At 40.6% G+C, this 22725-nt stretch overlaps 1 protein-coding gene and 1 pseudogene across 1 annotated transcript in view; both read right to left on the reverse strand.

The window, feature by feature from the left end:
- Window positions 1–22725, reverse strand: part of USH2A (Usher syndrome 2A (autosomal recessive, mild)) — a 1454174-nt gene that overhangs the window by 15735 nt on the left and 1415714 nt on the right. The window contains exons 65-67 of the mRNA XM_006890571.1: window positions 8331–8540; window positions 5889–6127; window positions 4204–4412 (exon numbers count right to left, since the gene is read on the reverse strand). Coding sequence (XP_006890633.1) covers window positions 4204–4412; window positions 5889–6127; window positions 8331–8540 — 658 coding nt within the window. The remainder of the gene's footprint in view (window positions 1–4203; window positions 4413–5888; window positions 6128–8330; window positions 8541–22725) is intronic.
- On the reverse strand, window positions 1826–2590 carry LOC102860247 (annotated as a pseudogene).

Consider the following 22725-nt stretch of genomic DNA (forward strand, 5'->3'; position numbering starts at 1 on the left):
TTTAGAAAAGAAAGAAATGAACAAATTATGAAAAGCGATTGATCAACAGAAATAGGGCAAAATGAAGAATAATTATGCCTTTGTGCTCTTAACATTAAATTCTAAAGACAAATATGACATTTACTGTTCAAAACAAAATATTCTCAAGAAGCTGTAAGAAAATTATTCCCGAATTAAAAAAAAAAAACAACTAAAAAACAACTCTCTTTAAATCTTTCTGTGTTTCTTTTTTCCAATTTAATTCTACCTACTATCACAGGGTGTTTTTTCAGGGTCTGGAGGAGGACATGATGTTTGGTAACATGGATAAGCCACGTGAATAAGTAAGGGAAGACCCTCAGTGAGATAGACTAACAGTGACTGGTCCAATGTTCTCCAGAACAGGGGCAATTGGGAGGATGGTGTAGGAACCCACCAATTAAACAACTCTCTTTAGATGATTGATTTTTTTTTTTAAATCTCTTGTTTAAAATATCAGAGCAAGTAGTGGAGCACTGATAGCCTAGTTTGTAGGGGGTTGCACTGCTAACTCCAAAGCACAATCTCCCGGCAAAAAAGGGAAAGGAAATGATTGACCAGCAAAGCTAACTGAACAGCCAACCAAGAGAGGCTTGTCAGGAAAACGCAGACCCTTCCCCGCTCCCCCCACCTTTAATGGCTTGAGGGTTCAGCTGCACTGAATATTTCTAAGAAGATAACAAATGAGAAACAAGCATACTGGATTTAGCAATATGGAAGTCAAGGTGAATACGGGCAGAGGATTTTATGCACAGATGAGTGAAAGCTAGTTTAGAGGAAGTTAAAGAATAAATGAAAAATGATAAGAAGGACCAAGCACTTGCAGGCCATTCTTTTTTTATTTCTTCCTCCCTTTTTAAATAAATTTTTATTGTGATTTTAACCAAAGTTTATAGAAAACTTGGATTTCCACTCATTCATTGTTGCACATTTTCCTCCCTACCCCACCCCTAGTTTGCTTTTCTCTTAAAAAAATCATTCATTTTAACACTATTTCCTCCTTCCCCACCAGCCCAGTCCACTTTGTTATGCACCGCTTACTCTGGACTGTTGTCATGTAAATAATGCCTAATTATATATTACTTTTAAACAGTTCTTTCCCTCATCTGTTCCAATATAATGTTCATCTTTATCTATCCCCTCTTCTGTCAGTTTTCCCCAACCCCCATGTCAGTCTCACTCTACAACAGTGGCATTATGCAATATTTGTCCTTTTGTGACTGAGATATTTCACTCAGCAATAATGCTTAAAAGAAGTTTTGTTGTTTATGTGTGTGTAAACAAAATAGTTATATTGCATCCTGCATTTTGATGGATGGTTTAATATTCTATGAGGTTCAAGTTCACCAGCTGCTCTGAGAGAGAAGGGTGAGAAATCTCCTCTCAGGTAGTTTATAGCCTCTGAAATCTCGTTAGAGAGTCAACCATGAGTTGGTTCCTCCCTGAAGGCACATAATGACAGTATTGCTATCTTTTTTTTTTTTTTTAATTCAAATATTTATTGAAGAGCTAGGGAGATACAGCGTTATAAAACATGTGCAAAAAGGTGAGGTCAATGCACAAGTGAAAAGCAGGGTATGGTTCACTGAATCACAGCAGTCTATAGAATGTGCCTTAGGAAATAAAAAATAAAGATTGCTTCCAGTCTGCACAAGGGTATGGTTGGGTGTCAAATCAGGAAAGGGGGTGAGATTAAAATAGAAGACTTCAGTCTGGATTGTTGGTGATACTCAGTATCGACTATATTTGTCTCTCCTTTTTCTCTCCCCGTCTTTGGGCTTAATTTACCAGTAGTGCCCAGGACTGTTCAATGCGCTTTTTCTATACTTGCTTCCATTTTTGCTTTAATGTCTTCTCCAGAACTAGGTCCTTTTGGAGCTTTTTTGGCAGTTTTTTCCTGTTTTTTTAAAGATAGTTGTCCTTTCGATTGTGGAGTTGATGGTTTTGAGTCTTTTCCATTCTGGTTTGATTTTTGTGCATTTTTGGCTGGAGTATCCCACATAGATTGCTTCACTGGTGCTTTTCTTCAGCCTCATCATCATCATCAAACTTATCATCATCATCGTCGTCATCATCATCATCTTCATGCTCTTCATCAGCGGCAGGTTTCACCTTTTTCTGTGGAACTTTGTTTCCACCTGTGGGGGCAGATCTCTTTCCTGATATACTTCAGAGTTTCACATCCTCCTCCTCTTCATCATCTGACTCTGCATCTTCCTCCACAGCTACGAAGTGTTGCCCACTTAGATGCTCGGGCCCTGAGCCACACTTCAATTGTAAGATGACAGGTGGTGTTATTTCAAGGCCCCCAAACGAAACCGGTGGCTGTACAGACATTTTTCAAAGTTGCTAGTGTTACTTTAATCGGGCTGCCCTCATAATTCATTGCCTCTGCTTCAACAATCTGCAAGTCGTCCCTTGCACCAACCCCTAAACTAACCGTTCTTAAAGATAACTGGCGCTCATTTTCATCATTATCCACCTTAAAGTGACAATCTTTGTCAGCTTTCAGTTCACAACTGAAAAGGTAGTTTTGGGACTGCAGGGGGCTCATGTCCATCGACTGTTCCATGGGTTGGTGGCTCACGTTTATGTGGGAGAGGACGGCAATAAAACACCACTGTTGCAAAGAACAGCCGCGCAGGACGGAATCACAGCAGGAAAGTATTACTATCTTATGGAAGAGCTCTGATGGTACAATGATGAAATATTGGGCTGCTTACTGAAATGCTGGGAGTTTAAATCAAGTGAAAAGGTGTGGCAGTTTGATATCATAAAGATTTTCCTATAGGAAATTCTACTGTGTCCTATAGTATCACTACAAGTCAGAATTGACTTGATGGCAGTGGTTGGCCTTTGCTTCATGGCTATCTTGAAATTCTTAATGGTTTTTAAACAGAGAAACCATATTTTCATTTTACACTGGGTCTGGGAGGCCTAGTGGTAAGAAATCGCACTGCAAACCTGTAGGCACGAAACCTGTAGGTTCAAATCCACCAGCTGCTCTGTGGGAGAAGGATGGGCAATCTCCTTCAATGTGATTAACTGCCTCTGAAAACTCGCCTGAGGGTCAGCTATGGGTTGGTTCTGACTTGATGATACACAACAACTGGCAAATGTGTAGTCAGTTCTGACTCTAAGTACTTATTTTTAATACTTCTTTTATTTGTCATTTTAGAGAATAAAAAATCTGAAAAGTTATTGAAAATATAAGAAGTCACCAGATTAATTAGATAATAGTTTGATTTTGTATTCAGTCGACTTATTGCTTTTCCTGGCAGTGCCATGTCTCAAACCTTTCTAGAAGTGCTGGATATCATATTATGTAATTGTGGACTGTTAAGAGAACAAACAGGTTCAACCTGGAGAGGGTGAAACCAGTGTGCTCCTTGGAGGCAAGGACTCTGAAGCTTCGTGTGACATACTTTGGGCATGCTGCAAGGAGGGACCAGTCATTGGAGAGGAATGTCATGTATGGGAGGGTGGAGGGACAGAACAGGAGAGGAAGACCCTCGATGAGATGGATTGATTCAGTGACCACAGTAATGGGGGTTGTTGTGTCAGAGACAACGATGTTGGCTGAAGATAGAGCAGGGTTCAGAGCTGTTGTACATAGCGTTGCTATGAGTCACAGATGACTCGACAGCACATCACAACAACAACAACTAGAAAAGAAACTGTGGAGTATCGTTAATGAATTGTCTGCACATGTTAGGCCATTTTCTTTCTTTCCAGGACTCACTAGTCACCAATAGCCAGTGGGTCATTCTGACTCACGCTGATGTCATGTGCATCAGAGTAGGACTGCGTTCCACAGGATTTTCCATGCTGGTATTTTAAAATTAGACCACTAGGCCTTTCTTTAGTAAGGTAACTCTGGATGGAATTAACTTCTAATCTTTCTGTTCATCACTGAATGTTTTAACCATTTGTCCCACCCAGTTTAATATTCTCTAAATTGGTTTTCACTGCATCATTAATGAAGGATCTTCCTCAACTCATTCTTGATTTCCATGTTAGTAAGTTCAGTAGACACATTTCTTCAATTGGCATCTTCACTGATGTCTGGGTTGCACTCAGTGTGATTGAGCACTCACCCAATACTCTTAAAACAGTGTATTCTCCCATGTTCTGGGACCAGCCTTCAGGCTGCCCTGGCTAGTGGAGATAAACCCATCTACTCACATTCTCTGAGGGTGGTGAAGCTGATCCATTCAGAAGCTGTGCTGCCCACCTCATTGTACGCCACCACTCTCAGTCTGTAGGTGGTGTAGGGCTGGAGACCCCCAAGGCTGACTTGCTGCCCTTGCCCCACATACTTGGTCTCGGTTTGACTGGGAGTACAAGACAGGGCTGTGTCAGGAGGGCAAGCTGCATAGAATTGGAGTTCATAGCTAGAATGAGAATGAACATGAAAGTGAAGACAGATAATAGAGTGAGTTTAACTTGCTCTTTTAAGACGGTTTCTATTTTTATGGAGTCATTTACCCCTCCCACCCTCAATTAGACTACAATCTCCTTCTGTGGGAAATTGTTTTTAGAAACATCTTATTAATATTATTATGAATGAGCAGCTGATATTGCTAAAAGATGCCACTTGTATGCAAACATAGTTTCCCACCCAGCAACTAGTAATTTTTATTGGTAGAAATGTCTTTTGCTTTTAAGAAGACAATGATAAAATTTTTCTCTTCTGTTTAAAGAGAAAACGTTTTTGTTTTTTCACCTAGTTGTTGCTGTGTACTGTCGAGTCTAAGCTGACTCATAACTGACCCTCCAGCAGGTTTTCAGAGGCAGTAAGTCTTATAGGAGAAGAATGACCATCTTTCTGCCACAGGGCCCCTGGTGGATTCTAACCGCACACCTTTGACTTGACAGTGCAACTCCTTACCATTAATTGAATCACCAGAGGCCCCTTCAATGAGTCATTCATGGAAACATTTTAAATTAGATCAAGGAAATTCTTGACAACATGCAACACACACACACACACACACACACACACACACACACATATCCCACAAAACAGAAAAACCCCAATTGCTGAGCTGCTGATTCTGATTCATGGCAACTCATGTGCTCTAGAATAGAACTGGACTCCAGAGGCCTTCTGCATGAACTTTCATGAACAGATTGCCAAGGTTCTATTATCTGAAGAACCATCAATTGTTCTGGTACTAGTTTAGCATGTAACTATAGGCACCACTTAAGGAAACCTGACTTAAGAACATTAATAACTTAATAAAAGCAGCTAAGGCCTATAGCTTGAACGATTCCAGAGAGTCACAAGGACGGGAATTGCCTTTTAATGACTACAAACACATGACATTTTTAAATTAAAGATGACCTTGTTGTTCATCTTTCTATCATTAAGGGGCTCCAAGTGGCATCACTCACTCACTAATTGCCATCAAATTAGAACCATCCCAGAGCTGACCATCCAGTAGGTTTCTAGAAACTGTAAATCACACAGGAGATTTCCCATCGCTCTCCCTGTAGTCAGAGCACCAGAGAGGGGCTGCCTTTGGGTTAGCTGCTCCACAACCTACCAGTTATATCACCAGACTTATTGGCATATTGAGCTGCCTAACAGAAAGGCTGGCTTTTTGATTTACCAGATGCTCTGTGGGAGAAAGAAGAACAATCTCCTCCCATAAAGATTTACAAACTTGGAAAACAGATGGAGGGTTGCTTTGAGTTGAAACTGACTTGAAGGCAGTGAGTTTGGAAGTTTGGTTTAGTAACATTACCACTCAACTCACTGTGCCTTTTTATCTGCACAATGGGTAAGCCCTCTTCTCATAGTGCTTTATAACTGTCTGTAGGCATTTCTTGCTTTGGTTTCTGCCTTCTTTCAGCTGATCCATTACCTGTGAATGACACCATTAGGGGACAGAGGGGGACTCCACTGGAAGGAAGCTGTCCTGGAGGCCAGTGTCTGGATTTGGGGAGAGGGCAGCCCCAAGGGTGGAGCAGGATGAGTCCTCAGTTCAGCTGTTGGTCCTTTGCTGCAGCAGTTGAAGCAGGTGCAGGCCTCCACCCCGATGGAGTACGCAGTGAAGGGCTGCAGGCCATGCAGGGTCTGCTGGGTAGTGGTGCCTTCAGAGAGCTGTTGGAGGACATAGAATACCAAATGATCCTGAGACTGAGAACGTGGATAACTACTTACCAAGCACACAGGGTGCAGTGAATAGAGAGTTATTTTAGGTGCTCTGGGGGATGCAAAATACCCTTAGGGAGTGACTGATCCAGATGAAAACAGATGGGACTTGGACACAAAAAGCAATATGCAAACAATGAAATAAAAGTTTGAGAAAATAAAATAGAAATCATTAAGGTGTTTAAGCGATAAGGAACTTTGTTGCCAACCCAGAGGGATGCAGTTCAAATCTACCAGCTGTTCTGTGGGGAAAAGGGTGGGCAATCTCCTGCCATGTGATTTACTACCTCTGAAAACTTACTGGAGTGGAGCTGTGGGTTGTGCCCCACTTAATGGCACATGACAACAACAACTATGTTAGAAAATGACATGCAATATATAATAAAAAGCAAGTGCTATGATCCTCAGAATATTGCTTTCTTTTAAAAAAGTCTGCATTTGTATTTGAATTTTGTAAATAAGCTAGTAGAAAAATTTAAAAAAAGTAGAAAAAAAAGTTTATATTTGAATTGTATTTCTAGGCCCATAGTCCACTAGTGGGTATTTGTATGTAAAATCTAGGTGGAGAAAAAAAAATCCCCTGAAGTCCTTGCTGGGGAGCTCTTATGGCCTACTGGTAAGAGGTTGTGCTGCCAACCCAAAGGCAGGCAGGTGTGAATCCATAAGCTGCTTCCTGGGAGAAAGAAGGGTCGTCTCCTACCAGATGTTTTACAGCCTCAGAAAACCCTGTAAGAGGATCAGCTGTGGGTCAGTTCCAACTTGATTGCACATAGCAACCACAACACAACAATTAAGTCCATATTAGAGCTAGGGACAGATATTTACGAGCGTGAATATTTTTCTAAAGGGCGTGGTACAGTCTTTTCTCAATCATCTTTCACGGATTATAAACTTCCTGGCCTAGTTGGAGTAAACTTTTGACCATGTTGTGGTTTTCTAAGTACTCTGTAGAGTAAAAGCATTCAGAAAATGCAAATAAGCTATCACATTGGCATAAATGGCATATAATTAAGAAGAACTATCTTTGCTTAAAAAAAGTATACATGCACTCCAAATAGAAATAATTTTAATTTATTAATATTATCATTTTACAAGCATAGATAATCAAGAGTTGATTATATTTACATTATCTATGTTTACAGAATACAAAGTCCTGTAGCTAGCATATATGCTAATATTCTTTTAATATTCAATACAAGGCTTTGCATGTGGGTTTATCATTTGAAATTGTGATTCAATACTTGGTACCCTGGTCTCAAAGGGTTTCTCCACACTTGCCCAAATTGTTCGTTAAATTGGTCTAAATAATTTATAATTTAATACCTGTATCAGTACAATTTTTCTTTGAGGTTTGTGTGAACAAAGCATTATAATCTCCAGTTATTCATGAGAAACGTGAGAGGAACATAGCTATGTGCGGGGGAACCAGGGACATCATCCCACTGCGCCTTTGTCTCATGTAAATAAGGCAAGACTTGGTCTGGCTGAATCTTTGTATCTTTTGCAGCAAGTGACTTGAGTAAAACACAGTGTGAACTATGCTTTTTTCCTTTGAAGTTTGTTGTCTGTCCCTACTGCATCCCAAATACGTGAATAGACCAACAATGGAGCTGGAGTTATGCCAACAAGCCCCTCTCATGTTTCTCCCAAATGGACAGAACTTTCTGGAAGTCATCAAAGGAAAGACTAAGTTTTGAATGTGAAATCAGAGATTTTGCAGAACAAGGGAATTCTCGAGGTAGTCACTCGACACTTTCTTTTTCATACTAACATTAATTATCGTTGTTAACAACCTGACCACGTGCCTTGAGTGTAAGTGCCGAGTTAAATTAACTGGCTTAATTTATTAATTATTAATTGGTTAATTGGTTCTCCCCAATTCAATTCATTTCATCTGATTACCTGTAACGTCTTGGGTTTCATACAGCATTTAGATTTTGTACTACCTTTGGCATTTCTCTCTGTGTCTTCATGTTTTCCCTGCATTTTGCTAATAGCTCACTTTTTCTTCCTAGAGGCATCCTAGTGTTTCCTGAACCACCAGGGGGCATTTCAAAATGGATGATAGAGGAAAAGGAGCAAGGATGTTGTAGCAAGGATTTTAAAAAGTATGACAATTCTGGATCCTTAGTCCAGAAGGTGTGCCACTTACCACCATCACTACCCCACTGGAGGTGTTGGAGAACAGCCTATAGAGACTGACCACCCCGTTGGGCTTTGCAGGGGCACTGATGTTAACGACTGCTTGGGTCGAAGACACAGCGTGGAACTTGGGAGCCTGGAGGCCTTCTGGAGGGGTTGGTCCGGTTCTGCACCGTGTCCAGGTACTGGATGCTTTTCCTGCTGAGTTCACTGCCCAGACCTCCAAACAGAAATCAACAAAACCCAAGTCAAGAGCAGGACATATTCAAGATGAAGGGAAACAGGTGTTGACAATAAAAAGGTGCTAATCAGAGTGGAACGAGATCTATTTTGGGGCCCAGAGAAGGAGGCTTTCCCTCCTTTTGCCTTTGACTGGATGAACACAAAGAGGCAGTTTAGGAGTGGAGTTCAGAATTCAACAGGCTGGTGGAGCCCAATTAAAAGCTGCTCATCTCTGGGTGGGAAGCGGAGTGATCTTGTCAGCTTCTGCAAACTGGATGGATCTGCAGACTCCATACAATTCAGCACTTATTAAACATCGTCCTGACCAAATCTGCATGAAAATTAAATTTTCCTTTCATCAAGGAGGGAATAAACATATGGAAGGATGTATAATCTTATTTATCAAGCGCCATTTGTATAATTAAACACGAATATCCTAAAAGGTTGCTTCAGGTCATCATTTGCATGAGTAAGTAATTTGTAGGACGTCAGGTACAATAGACAGAATAGATGGATGTGTGAGTGTATAGGGTTAAATTAGGCCCAATAATAGCCAACTACACAGTGATCAATCAGAATGATAGATCTAAATGGCAATGCAAGAAGACTGTCTGTGTGTTTAGGGAGCACTGGTGGCACGGTGTTTAAGCATTAACTGTTAACAGAAAGGTTGGTTGCATTTCTAACTCACTGGTCACTCTTGGGGAGAAAGGTTCAGCCATCTGTTTCTATAAAGGTTACAGCCTTGGAGACTCTGTGTGCTAGCAGTTGCCTCTGTTCTCCAGAGTCACTGTGAGTCAGAATATATTTGACATCACTGGATATTGGGTTCGAGTCTTTGTTTTTGTTGTTATGTGCCATTGAGTCACCTATGACACATAGTGACCCCTATGCACAATATCTCTGAACTCTGCTCTATCCTGAGCCAGTCTCACTGTTTCTGAGAGATCTACCTCCCCACCCCCATTATCCCAGTTATTGTGTCAATCCATTTAATCCGGGGTCTTCCTGCCCTGCACTGTCCCTCCACTCTTCCAAACATGATGTCCTTCTCCAAGGACTGGTACCTCCTGGCAACATGCCCAAAGTATGTGAGATGGGGCTTCAAAATCCTTGCCTCTAAGAAGCAGCCTGGTTTCACTCTCTCTGGTTTCTGTTTGTTCTCTTGGCAATCCATGGTATGTTCAATACTCTTCTCTAGCACTACAACTCCGTGGTACCAATTCTTCTTCTGTCTTTTTGGTCGTTGCCAAGCTCTCTGATGCATAGCAAGTAATTGCGAAGACCATAGCCTGAGTCAGGCATACTTTAGTCTCCAGACTGACATTGTTGCTCTTCAGCACTTTTGAGAGGTTTTTGGCAGTAGGCTGCCCCAGAGCAATTCCTCTTTTGATTTCCTTACTGCTGGTGCCAAGAGTGTTGAATGTGGAACTAAGCAAAGTGAAATTGTTAACACCTCAGTCTTTTCTCCATCTATCATGGTGCTGACAACTGGCCACTCATCAGAATCCTTGTTTTCTTGCTATTGAGCTTCAATCTATACTGAAGAGTATAATCCTTGACCTTCTGTAGTGGGAATATCCTTACTTTTTATAAGGTATGAGTCTAACTTTTTTTTTTTTTTGCATCCACTTCCAAAATGGCTTGCCTCTGGAAACTCTATGTATGAAGAGCACTCAGGCTGTTCATTCATAGGGTCGCTATGAGTCATCTACGACCCGACGGCACCAAACAACAATAACAACAACAACAAAGAGAGAGCTATGTTGGCTTAGTGGAAAGGAAATTATGCTACCAAGCCAAAGGTGGGTGATTTTCATCTGTGGCCCTCGGCCAGGTTCAAATTGTTTTCCTGTCAAACATTCTTCTAGGTGGTATAGCACTGGTCTGTGTGTTGCTGTACAGGGGTAACTCGTGGTTGCTGTGATGCTGACGACTGTGACAGTGATGTGCCAATCGTGGTAATGAGTACCCATGGTGGACAGTGTTGGCTGGAGCTTCCCGACTAAAACAAGCCTGGAAGCAGGAGTGACATCCACTTCCTAAATGGCTTGCCTCTGGAATCTCTGTGTACGAACAGTGCTCAGGCTGTTTGTTCATAGGGTCGCTATGAGTCGTCTACGACTCGATGGCATTAAACAACAACAACAACAACATGAGTCTAACTTTAGGGATATTTTGCCTCATTTAATGTCCTCTTCAATATCTTTTAAAACTTGCACTCAAGTTTTAAAGGTAAAACTGAAAATCTTTTTGGATAATATACATATGCTAGATGTGCACAGTGTTAAACAGTCAGGCAGAATACTCAAATTGGGAAATATTTAAGATAAAACCACTATTGAGAATAATAAGAGGTTAGTTGTGTTTTTGTTTTGCTTTTGACATAGTCATGCCTTTAAGAGACAAGATATCAAAGAGATGGTTAGTTGTTTATGCCAACTCTTATCAATGTTTCTGCACATTTTTGATGGGTTGCTTTGTGAAAAGGAAACTTTTGAGGTAGTATCAGGCTGCTGTCACATGCAAATCTCTACCACCTTGCTGACAGGAGTGTTAGAAGCCCCATTTTAAAAAGACACACTCGTAACTAACTGATTTACACAGCAGGATCTGCTTTTTTAAAATTTTTTTTTATTTTATTATTTTTGCGTGAGTGGACCGTCAAATTAGATCTGACTGGTACAGGAGGAGATTGTCCCTCCTTCCCCAGCAGAGCATCTGGCTGATTCGAACCATGCACCTCTGGGATTGTAGTTGCAGCTCCTTACCACTAGGCCACCAGAGCTTCCCAAGATCTGCTTTTTAAAAGAGCCAAGATACATTTCCTACTCATTTGCGGACTACATTTGTACAGGATCTGTGACTTACAAAATTATTTAACAAATATTATTTCTCTAAGTCATTATAAGCGTCAAGGACTCTCCTTCATAGGGTCGCTATGGGTTGCCTGCGACTTGACGGCACTTAACAACAAACAACAACAAGTCATTATAACACAACCTTGTAGGTAGGTGGAGAATTACTAGCCCCCCCCTTTTTTTTTTTATTTTGCAATAAATAAAACTTTTATTCAAACAACTGCAGAACATGGCACAACTCAGATTAAAAAATAAAAAGAGTAAAAAAGGAAAAATCTGTTCAGCACTTTACATCTTCATACAAGTTTTGCTGTTTTGTGTCTGCATTCATCCACTGAGCATGGGATCCCCTGGATTGAAAATCTTTTAACAAAAGGAGGACACACCAGCCTGGAGGCCCCTCTAACAGGTCCGCGTGCGGCTGTGACTTAAGTATAAAACGTCTGTCTCACTCAGCTTCTCACAAACAACTCCTGGCCATGGCCAGGTCCACGGACGGAAGCGTGGACTGTGTCAGTCATGCCAGATAAGGGGCCACCACGTCCCCGCCAACTCCTGCCAGCCGGAAGTCAGTCGGTGAACAAGCAAGACCAGTAGCCACTGACCCGTGTGTTTTTGTCTAAAGTCCCACAGAGATACGTGAGCGCTTAGCAGGAACCGGCGGGAGCCCCGGGGGCTGGTCGTGCCACCCGGCCCGCTGGGCAAGGCCTGGAGAGCGGGAGAGGTCGGGGGTCTTTGGAATGTCCGTGTGCGGCCGGCAGCCCCGCTGCGCCCCCGCCCCGCGTGCCAGGACACCGCGTGAGGTAGGGAGACCCTCGGGGTAGCCCTCTTTTATAGCTGATGAAAGTGAGGCTCGAAAGATTTTCACCACCTTGTCCAAGGGAAAAATGTCACAAGGGCGGAAGCCAGAATTTTATTTTCATGTGCTCTTTACAATCTACTGCACATTTGATTCTCTATCTCATCCAAATACATAAATAGTATACTCAGCATCATGCATATTAATTTGTCCATAGACAAACACCTTCATTTATGGATTAATTTTTCAAGAATATGTAGATATGCTCAGGTTGTCTCAGCAATCAATACTTATTCTTTTTCCTTATTTTATTTTTTCCCTACTAGTTTATTTACAAAATTCAAATACAAATTTGAACAAATTGTTTCCATTTCCTTCACCCCTCCACCCATCAAATTGTACAACCCAATGATTATTATCCCCTTCCCCCTGCACATCCACATGCCTCTGCTTCCACCTCCTGGATCCTTATACTCATTCTACAATAATGAGTTATAAAAATTTTTTAAAAAATTATTATTTTTTTATGCGTACCGTCAAACAGAGCAGGGCAACACTGCATGGTTCAAAATTGGGAAGGGTGTACGTCAGGGATGTGTCCTGTCTCCATACCTTTTCAACCTGTATGCAGAGCAGATTATCCGAGAGGCGGGGCTCTATGAGGAGAGGCGTGGCCTTAGGATTGGTGGAGGATCTATCAACAATCTGCGTTATGCAGATGACACAACCTTGCTTGCTGAAACTGAGGAGGACCTCATGCACTTACTACAGAGGGTCAAGGACTGCAGCCTTCAATATGGACTGAGGCTCAATGTTAAGAAGACAAAAATTCTCACCACTGGACCAATCGGTAGCATCAGGATGGATGGCGAAGAGATTGAGATTGTTCACAGCTTCAGTTTGCTCGGCTCCACGGTCAACACTCTTGGCACCAGTAGCCAGGAAATAAAAAAACGTATTGCGATGGGAAAGCCTGCGGTTAGGGACCTCTCCAAAATATGAAGAGCAACAGTGTCTCTCTGGAGACTAAGGTGTGCCTGATACAGGCCATGGTTTTTGCGATCACTTGTTATGCATCAGAGTTGGACAATGACTAGGGAGGATAGAAGGAGAATTGACGCCTTTGAGCTGTGGTGCTGGAGAAGAGTATTGAATGTACCATGGACTGCCAAGAAAACAAACAGATTCATCGTAGAGAGGATTAAACCAGGCTGCTCCTTGGAGGCAAGGATTCTGGGGCTTAGTCTGACATACTTTGGACATGTAAGGAGAGACAGGTCTTTAGAGAGGGACATCATGCTGGGTAGAGTGGAGGGACAGCGCAGGAGGGGAAGACCCTCTATGAGGTGGATTGATTCAGTGACTGGGGCACTCGGGATGGGTTTGTCAGAGGCAATGAGATTGGCACAGGATAGAGCACGGTTTAGGGCTGTTGTACATAGGGTCGCTATGAGTCGCAAATGACTCGACGGCACATAACAACAACAACAACAACCGTCAAACAAGATCTGACTGGTACAGGAGGAGATTGTTCCTCCTTCTTTAGCAGAGCATCTGGTGGATTTGACCCGCATACCTCTGGAATTACAATGCAGCTTCTTGCCACTAGGCCACCAGAGCTCGCCTACAATAATGGTTTTATACAATATTTATCCTTATGGGACTGAGTTAGATCACTCAGCATCACGCTCTCCTGGATGGCAGTAATAATATTGCTCACGGCATAGCCTGTAGGGAGTTAACACTGTAACCCAAAGGCTGTTTAAATTGACCAGATGTTCCTCTGTAGGAGACAAACAGGCAATCTCCTCCCACGCAATTTACAGCTTTGGAAATCCGTTGAAGATCAGTTATGAGTTGGTTCTGACTCCAACACAATGAACTTTTGAAGAGCAACACCATTTGTGGATGAATTGATTTTGATTCAGAATAACCCCTTGGGTGCAGGGTAGAGCTATTCTACAGGGTTTTAGGATTGTAATCTTTCTGAAGGCAATCCCCAAATCTTTCTTGCTTTAAAAAAATTGTTATTTTGATTTGCATACAAAATTAATATATGCTGTGTTTCACTTTCCTTCATTCACATTGTGTTTCATATAATCATTCTCAAACACTGTGTTTTATAAAATTAATTGCGATTGAATTATGTCCACAAGTACACTGTCTTTTCAGGTCCCCTCAGTATCTTTGTCATTTCCTTTAACTCCCTCCGTCTATCCACCAAATTGAGTGACCCTATGTTTTCTCTCCTGCCCATTCTCATCCTTCTGCTCTTTATCTCCTTCCCCTTTAGATCCCCACACACATTTTACTAGTTATACTTCCATTTTAACAATAATGTTCTTATGCAGTATTTGTCCTTATGAGACTGAGTTAGTTCACTCAGCATAATGCTCTCCAGTCTCTCCCAAGATAGAGAGTAATTTTTGAAATTGTTGCTCCTGAGTGCTGTGCTGTATTCCATCAGGTGAACGTATCACAATTTCTCAATCCTTTCGATTGTGTTTGGACATTTGGGCTGTTTCCCTGTACTTACTATGGTGAATAGTGTTGCTAGGAATGCTGCTATAAAATTGCTGTACAACTGTCCATTTGAGCCTCAGTTCTAATTTCCTTAGGGTATATTCCTGGCAGTGGAATAGCTAGGTAATACGGAATTTCTATGTTCTGCTTTTTGAGGAAGCTCCAAACTGCCTTCCAGAGTGGTTGTACCGTTTTACAGTCCCACCAACAGTGTTTGAGTGTTCCTATGAAAATATGGAATGCTTCAAGAATTTGTGTGTCATCCTTCTGCAGCGCCATGCTTAACTTCTCAGTATTGTTCCAATTTTAGAATATGGGTTTCCGAAGTGAGTACCCCTAAATCTCTCTTACAAGGTGCTTCTTGTTGAGTTCCAACACCCTGTTTTCATTTAGACTTAAATGTTGGTGCCATCCACAATCTCCATTTTAAGGACAGACAGAGAAAAGGAAAGAAAAGAAAATCTGTCTCAGCAATAGGAGAGGTAGGCTTCACAGGAGTGGAAGTCCAGCTCTAACTACAATGTCAGCCCCTTCATCGTGCATTATTGTGGGGCTGTTAACCAAAAGGTTAGTGGGGGGAAGATGAAGCAGTCTGATCTGATTAAGATTTAAAATCTGGGAAGTTAGATGGAAGTTTGCCAAGAGTGATCTATTTTTGACAATAGTGAGTTTGATTTCCTTAGGTTTTGTCTTATAACAGGAAAGCTAGCGCTAGGAGTTATTGATGAAGCATTATGGTTTTAGGGCTAATGAGGAAAGTTCCTGACTGCTCAATTTCCCTCAGATCATTTTCTTACAATAAATATCTCTATACGAGTGGAAAGAAGGATTTTTTTTTAACATTTAAAGTAATGTGTGACAAAATTTGAGAAGAAATATTCCTTGGGAAAGCATGGAAAATAAGGAGCACATATTGATATAAAATTATTTTTCCAAGAGCAAAGATTCAGTGATGATTTAAAGACATATGTTGTGGACGTTGTTACGTGCAGTCAAGTATGATTCATAGCAACCCTCTGAACCTTGTTCTATATTACTCTGTCCTTATCACCCTGACGCACCTGAGTCCTTTGCTACAATCACTGTGTCAATCCATTTTGTTGAGGGTCTTCCTCTTTCTTGCCAGCCCTCCTCCTTTCCAAATATGATATCCTTTTTTGACCAACATCTCCTAATAGCTTTTCCAAAGTATGTGAAACAAAACCTCACCATCCTTGCCTCCAAGGAGGACTCATTGAGCTTTAGTTAAAAACATATACAACAAACAGATTCTCATTTAACAATTTTCATACAAATTGTTCCATGGCACTAATTAAATTTTTATGTGTAACTATTACTGTTAATTCCATTCTGTCTATTCTGTTTCTATAAATCTAGCTTCCTTGTGCTTTGTTACCTCCTCAAAAAGTATTATACTCGTCTCAATCTCTTTCATCTTTGTAGATCCAGGAAGTCTCACTTTTAAAAAAGGAATTTTTATTTTTTCCCTATATTTTACTCCCTCTCCATCTTCTATTGTGTTCCTGATAAGAATGACTGGACACTGTCAACTTCCTCTGGTCTCAGGTTAGATGAAGCTGTGGCATGTGAGGACTTTCAGCCCTGTTGAATAGTTCCTTGCCTGCTTCTTTTTTCCATTCATTTTATTTTGTTCCAAATAGAGACCAAGAGATGGTACCTCTACTTGATGATGCCTTAGATGGCTTCTAGTAAGCTTTAAACACAATGTACACACACTGCTCATCAAAGAAGGTTGTTGTTATTGTTGTTATGTGCTGTTGAGTTGACTGTTACCCATAGCGACCTTATGTACAGCAGCTCTGAACCGTTCCCTGTCCTGAGCCAGTCTCACTAATTCTGACACACCTACCCGCATTGTGCTTATTACTGTATCACTCCAACTCATCTGGGGTCCTCCTCTCCTGTACTGTCCCTCCACCCTTCTGATCATGATGTCCTTTTCCATGGATCAGTCTTTCCTGGCCATGTGCCCAAAGTATGTGAGACAGACCTTAGAGAAGATTATCTTTATGTGGGCATCTAGATTTTAAAAGCACAATGAGTGAGGTAGAAAAAGAAGGAAAATACAGACTAGGTGTAACAAAAATCCAGCAAGTTATCCATTAATTACTGACCACCAATAGAAGTGAGCGGGAATGCCAGCATGGATGTTGAGAGAAAATGAGATAAAGAAGATAAAATTTATAGAACACACCCATCATAGTGCCGGCCCTGGGTTTCAAATATTAACATGTCTTTACTTTCAATTGGGTGTAGAATCATAAATAATATTAAAGATTATTTTTATGCTGCTATTGGCAAATAGGACTAAACTTCTTACCTTCATGTATTAGGTGACTTTTTACTATATGAAATCCTGTTTCCAAAAGAGTTTCTCAAAACTCTGGAACACCAATATGATAGTGCTTTGCTGTATTTTTAATAATATTTTCTTTAAAAAAACAATAATAAAAGGCAAAAAAACCCAGCTGTACAAGTGCCCACCAGTGTCTCGGAATATTTGTCTTTTGTCTTTGGCAAGAGACCTTCATAAGACATTACTATTTTTCTTACTCTTTCTTTTTAGTCTTCAATCAATTTGAGATCAAAATAGCATTCATGTAAATCAACATGCTTATGCAAAACAGGATCATCCTATTTACATGAGCTCCTCTGAAAATGAGAGCAGTCACAGCGGAGGGAAGGCTGGCTGAGATAATGAAGCATTATGGATTTCACAAGCCTTCCACTACAAGGCAGCATCTCTGTTACACAGAAACTACCAGAAGGAAGGTAAAAACAGACTCAGCAATGATTTTCCTCTCAATAAAAAGTCTCCAAGGCAAACATCACTGTGGTGGGTTTGTTTTTTTTAATTTGAACTAAGCGAGAAATGATGATGCCCTAGATGTAGACTTATTCTTCTGAGGGGAGGAAGAAAAAGCCAAGATCTTGGGTGAAAACATTTTAGTTTCAAATACAACATGCTACAGATACACCATCAGAGTTCTTTTGGAGTAGGAAATATTGAGTGATATTTCCTGCTTTTTCAGTTTCAATGAACCGATATAAAAATCAAGAAACTTAACACCTTTGGAACACACATAAAGTTGCCTATTATTCTCCTTTTCCATCTATTGCTTTATTGTTTCTCCATCTCCTTATCTTCTTACCCCTGTCTACTGTGAAATCAACCCAGCTGGATTGTATCCTAAGATTCACTTACTTTATCACTGGTTTCTCTTCTTTTTTATTTTTTTATACTAGTTTATTTCCAAAATTCAAATACATTGTTTTTCACATCAGTTCCTTCCCATTTCCCTCACCCTACACTCATCAAATTGTATGGCTGTATGATTAAATGCCCCCTCCAACCCCTGGACATCCTCATCCCTCTGTTTTACCCATCTCCCCCTTAGATTCCTCATACTCATTCTACAATAATGATTTGATACAGTATTTGTCCTTATGGGACCAAGTTAGTTCACTCAGCATAATGTTCTCTAGTCCTTCCCAAGTTATGTAATAATTTACAAAATTATTGCTCCTGCATGCTGCATAGTATTCCATTGTGTGAATGTACCATAATTTCTCAATCCATTCGGTTGTGTTTGGACACCTGGGCTGTTTCTATATTTTTGTGATGGTGAATAATGCCACTATGAACCTTGGTGTACAAGTCTCCATTTGTCTCAGTTCTCATTTTCTCAGGGTATATTCCAAGCAGTGGAATGGCTGGGTCATATGGAATTTCTATGTTCAGCTTTTTGAGGAAGAGCCAAATTGCCTTCCAGAGTGGTTGTACCATTCTACAATCTCACCAACAATGTATATGAGTTCCTATCCTGCCACATCCTCTCCAACAGACTGGTTTCTTGAAGAAGGTGTATTGGGCTGTGCAGAGGAAATAAAGGGCAGTGCTGGGGGAGAAACAGAAGTAAGGCTATGGACAGACTCCTTGGGCAAGAGGCATGGAAAGAAGAGGAAGGACGCCTTTCATTTTGACACATTCAGAATACCATTATACTTGCAATATTCAGATTAGATAGACTTACTCTCTTGTAATAAAAGATAATTAAAGTTTCCACTGCAACATGTATTACTTGGGTCGGATGAGCACATGTTTACATTCCTCACCTCTGACCAAACATGATCAGGGACTGCTAAAAAGGAGAGTAAGTACTAACTTTATTCCATGTAGGAAGATCTAGTGGCTGAAGTTTGCACTGTCAAACCAAAGACAATAAAATCAAACCAATAAACAATAACACAAACAAACAAACAAACAAACAAAAACAAAAATAAAAACCAATAGGCAATACTAATCCACCAACTTCTCCAGAGGAGAAAGATGGGCAATTTCTTCTCATGAAGTTTACAGCCTCTGAAAAGTCACTGGAAAGTCAGCTATGGGTCAGTTCCAACTAACAACAATGAATTTGAGTTTTGAGTTTTATTCCAATTTAGGAGCTCTGATGGTGAAGGGCATACAGAGTTGTGTTGCTAATCCAAAGGCCATGCCTCTCGGGCAGTTCGAATCTACCAGCAGCTTTGGGGGTGAAAGATGGGTCATCTACTCTAAGGGGATTTACAGCCTTCAAAAACCTACCAGAGTGTCAGCTATGAGTCAATTCCAACTTCATGGGAATGACTTTTCTTCCATTTATTAGAGAACTAGCTTTCAGTTGTAACTAAGAAAAGAAGTAATCTGTCTTTGAAATTAGAATAACTAATAAATAAAAACAAAATAACTAAGACCGATGCAGATGACACAACTCTGCTTGCTGAAACTGAGGAAGACCTGAAGTGCCCTCTGCAGAAGGTCAAAGACTGCAGCCCTCAATATGGATTGAAGTTCAACATCAAAGAAACAAAGATTCTCACCACTGGGCCAATTGGCACCATCATGATAGGTGATGAACAAACTGAGATTATTAACAGCTTTAATTTGCTTGGCTCCACAATCAATGCTCTTGGTACCAGCAGCCAGGAAATTAAAAGACAAATTGTATTTGGAAAATAAGCTATCAGAGACCTCTCCAAAGTACTAAATAGCAAAGATGTCAGTCTGGACATCAATGTGTGCCTAATCCAGGCCACAGTCTTTGCAATTACTTGCTATGCAGCAGAAAGCTGGATAATGACTAGGAATAATAGAAGGAGAATTGATGTCTTTGAGCTGTGGTTTTAGAGAAGAGTACTGAATATACCATGAACCCCTAGAAGAACAAATAAGTTCATCCTAGAGAGGGTGAGACCAGGCTGCTTCTTGGAGGCAAGGATTCTGAAGCTTCATCTGACATACTTTGGACATGTTGCAAGGCGGGACCAGTTCTTGAACAGGGATGTCATGCTTGGGAGGGTGGAGTGACAGCGCAGGAGAGGAAGGCCCTTGATGAGATGGATTGATATAGTGACTGGGGTAATGGTGTGTCAGAGACAATAAGGTTGGCCACATGATAGAGCAGAGTTTAGGGATGTTGTACATAGGGTCACTATGAATCACAGGAAAATCTGTGGCACATAGCAACAACAACAAGAAGAAGACTGTTTAATCGCAAAGAGTAGCATTGATTAGGTCATCAGAAAATTTATATACATATTTACTGTTGTCTCTTCAGTCTAATTTTACATTTAAACTACTTTTACTATCTTCAGTTTTCAGATTAAAGTTATTTTATGAACTTCTTTCCCCCAAAGGAACAATTATTTAAGGGTTAAATTATATTTTGTGTCAACCGCCAATTTGACAAAGCCCCATTGCTGTGAAAACAGTCTAATCTTTTGTCTTGTATTGTTGACTCTGACGTTTAGAAATCTTCTTTTAGAGTCATCTTTGCAAAAATATAGTCTGTAATCACTGCCATAAAAATAATTTGGAGTCTTTGAATCATAATTTCTAGTGTGAGATTCTGGAAATTTGTCTTTTCACCCATTTTCAGGTTAGTCTTATGGCCAATATTGTTTGAGAACCACGTAGAGTTATTCTCTGCAGTATCAGCTAAATAAATTTCTCTCTCATTATTATGGGGTTGGGTTGGAACTGAATCACAGCTGACTTCCCAACAAGTTTCTGACGCTGCAAATCAGAAAGGAAGAGATTACCCATATTTCTCTTGAGGGTCGCTTTTGAAGACGAATTGCCAAAACGGCTCCATCTCCAGCTCAGCGTCCTAAGAACTACACCACCAGAGCTCCTTACAGAAATCTGGGCACCATATATTTTCATGTTCTGCTCAAGTTATCACTGTTTAGGGTGATATATTAGATCACCCTTGAAATAAGGTCAACACACATCTCTCTTGGAACACATTATAACTCAGATTTCACTGATCACAGTTCCAAACAAAATCAAAGTTCTCTCACTTTAAATACTAGCTGCTGGGCAGTTGAATTTGACTCATGGCGACATGTTACGTCAGCATAGAAGTGAGTGCCGGAGGATTTTCAGTGACCGAGTGTCTTCCTTTGAAGATGTCCAGCCTTGAATATCCAGTGGAGGTCCACTCAGAGTTGGTTATGAGAACTTTTGGCAGTGAGTCTGGTTTTGAAACATTGTTAGGACTTTCTTCCAAGTAATCCCTGCATGGGCTTGAACTTCCAGCATTTTGGTTAGCAGTCTCGTGATTTAACTGTTTGCACCATACAGGATCTCAACCTAACTTTACAGAGCTCATTTAATTCCTTGTTTGCACCTCACATTCAAGTCCTTAGTATCCAAACAACTCTGAGACTTGCAGGGTGAATTTTCCCCCTTGTAGCCCAGATGGACAAGATTCTGAATAGTTCCAATTACTCTCCCCTCTGCACTTGTCCTTTTAATTTTATTCCAAAGGGAAAAGAAGAATTTGTGAGTATCATTTGCAGTAATTTGTTGCAAAAGAGAAAGAGAAGGCAGCATGCTCTGCAGAGTCGAAGGAAACAGGAGATGCAGCACACATTCTCCTGAGTGGCGGCCGTCCTGACACTTATGTTAATACAGTTATTCTTTAGCACAATTTCCACACTTAACTAGAAAGTCGTTTTCACTCAAATGTTTTACCTCATTCGATGGTTCATAGCTCCCTGGAATAGCAGTACTTAGGACTGATTCTTTGCAGATGTAGTCTCAGTGTAAAAAGCCATTCTTAGTATAAATTTCAGATATGGTTTTTTTCCTTTATTATATCACTGGGGGAAAAAAAATCTTTCCTTAGGTGTAAAAATGCTTTCTGATGTTCTTTGCTGTGGAAATGCCACAAATCTTGTTAGAACCAGGGAGGCACACTTTGTGATGTTGGGTATACTGTCGGCACCCAGCTGAGGTTTATTTCATTTTGTGTTTGCACCCAAGAATGAGAAGGGAGGAATAACAAAATTCAGCCGATGATCTTTCCCAGAAAGCCTCTAATCTGCTGAATCCCAATGTAAGCAATGATGTCTGTCTTTGTCCTTGAGGCAATTTAAGATTTTGCTCTCTTCTCAGGCCACTTATTATAAGAGCTGTATTAGAACTGATGCTCCCAGAGGATGGAGAGAGGATGAATTTTTTTGTGCTCTCTCCAACTTCTGAGATATTCTTTGACATGCTTCCGTGTAGAAAAATGTCAACTTTTGACTTAAAATTAAGGCATTTCAACCACTTTAAGGACACAGTGTATCAAGCAATAGCATTTGTTTATAATCAGAGAATATGCATATATTCTGATGACAGTTTGTAACATAAATGAACCAAAATCAAATACATGCAATTAATAAGTCAAGTAAACAGGTTGCATGTTAACAGGCAAACAATGAAAATTATTTGTTTCTGAGGGGCATGTAATGAGATTGTTACCACGTCCCAAGAGGGAGACAAATAGATATCAAAAAGGTCTTTCCAATACCCATATTGGCTAAGGCCAACAGCTAATTCAATAGATTAGATCAAAATCATCGCTTCTTTCACTGCTCCTGATTTATTACTCTAGCTGGCATTAGTCATCACTCATTGCAGCTTGCCTCTCCAGTACTCATAAATT

Source organism: Elephantulus edwardii, unplaced genomic scaffold, assembly GCF_000299155.1.
Source record: "Elephantulus edwardii isolate Elephantulus edwardi_28Jun2011 unplaced genomic scaffold, EleEdw1.0 scaffold00090, whole genome shotgun sequence".
Classification (NCBI taxonomy): domain Eukaryota; kingdom Metazoa; phylum Chordata; class Mammalia; order Macroscelidea; family Macroscelididae; genus Elephantulus; species Elephantulus edwardii.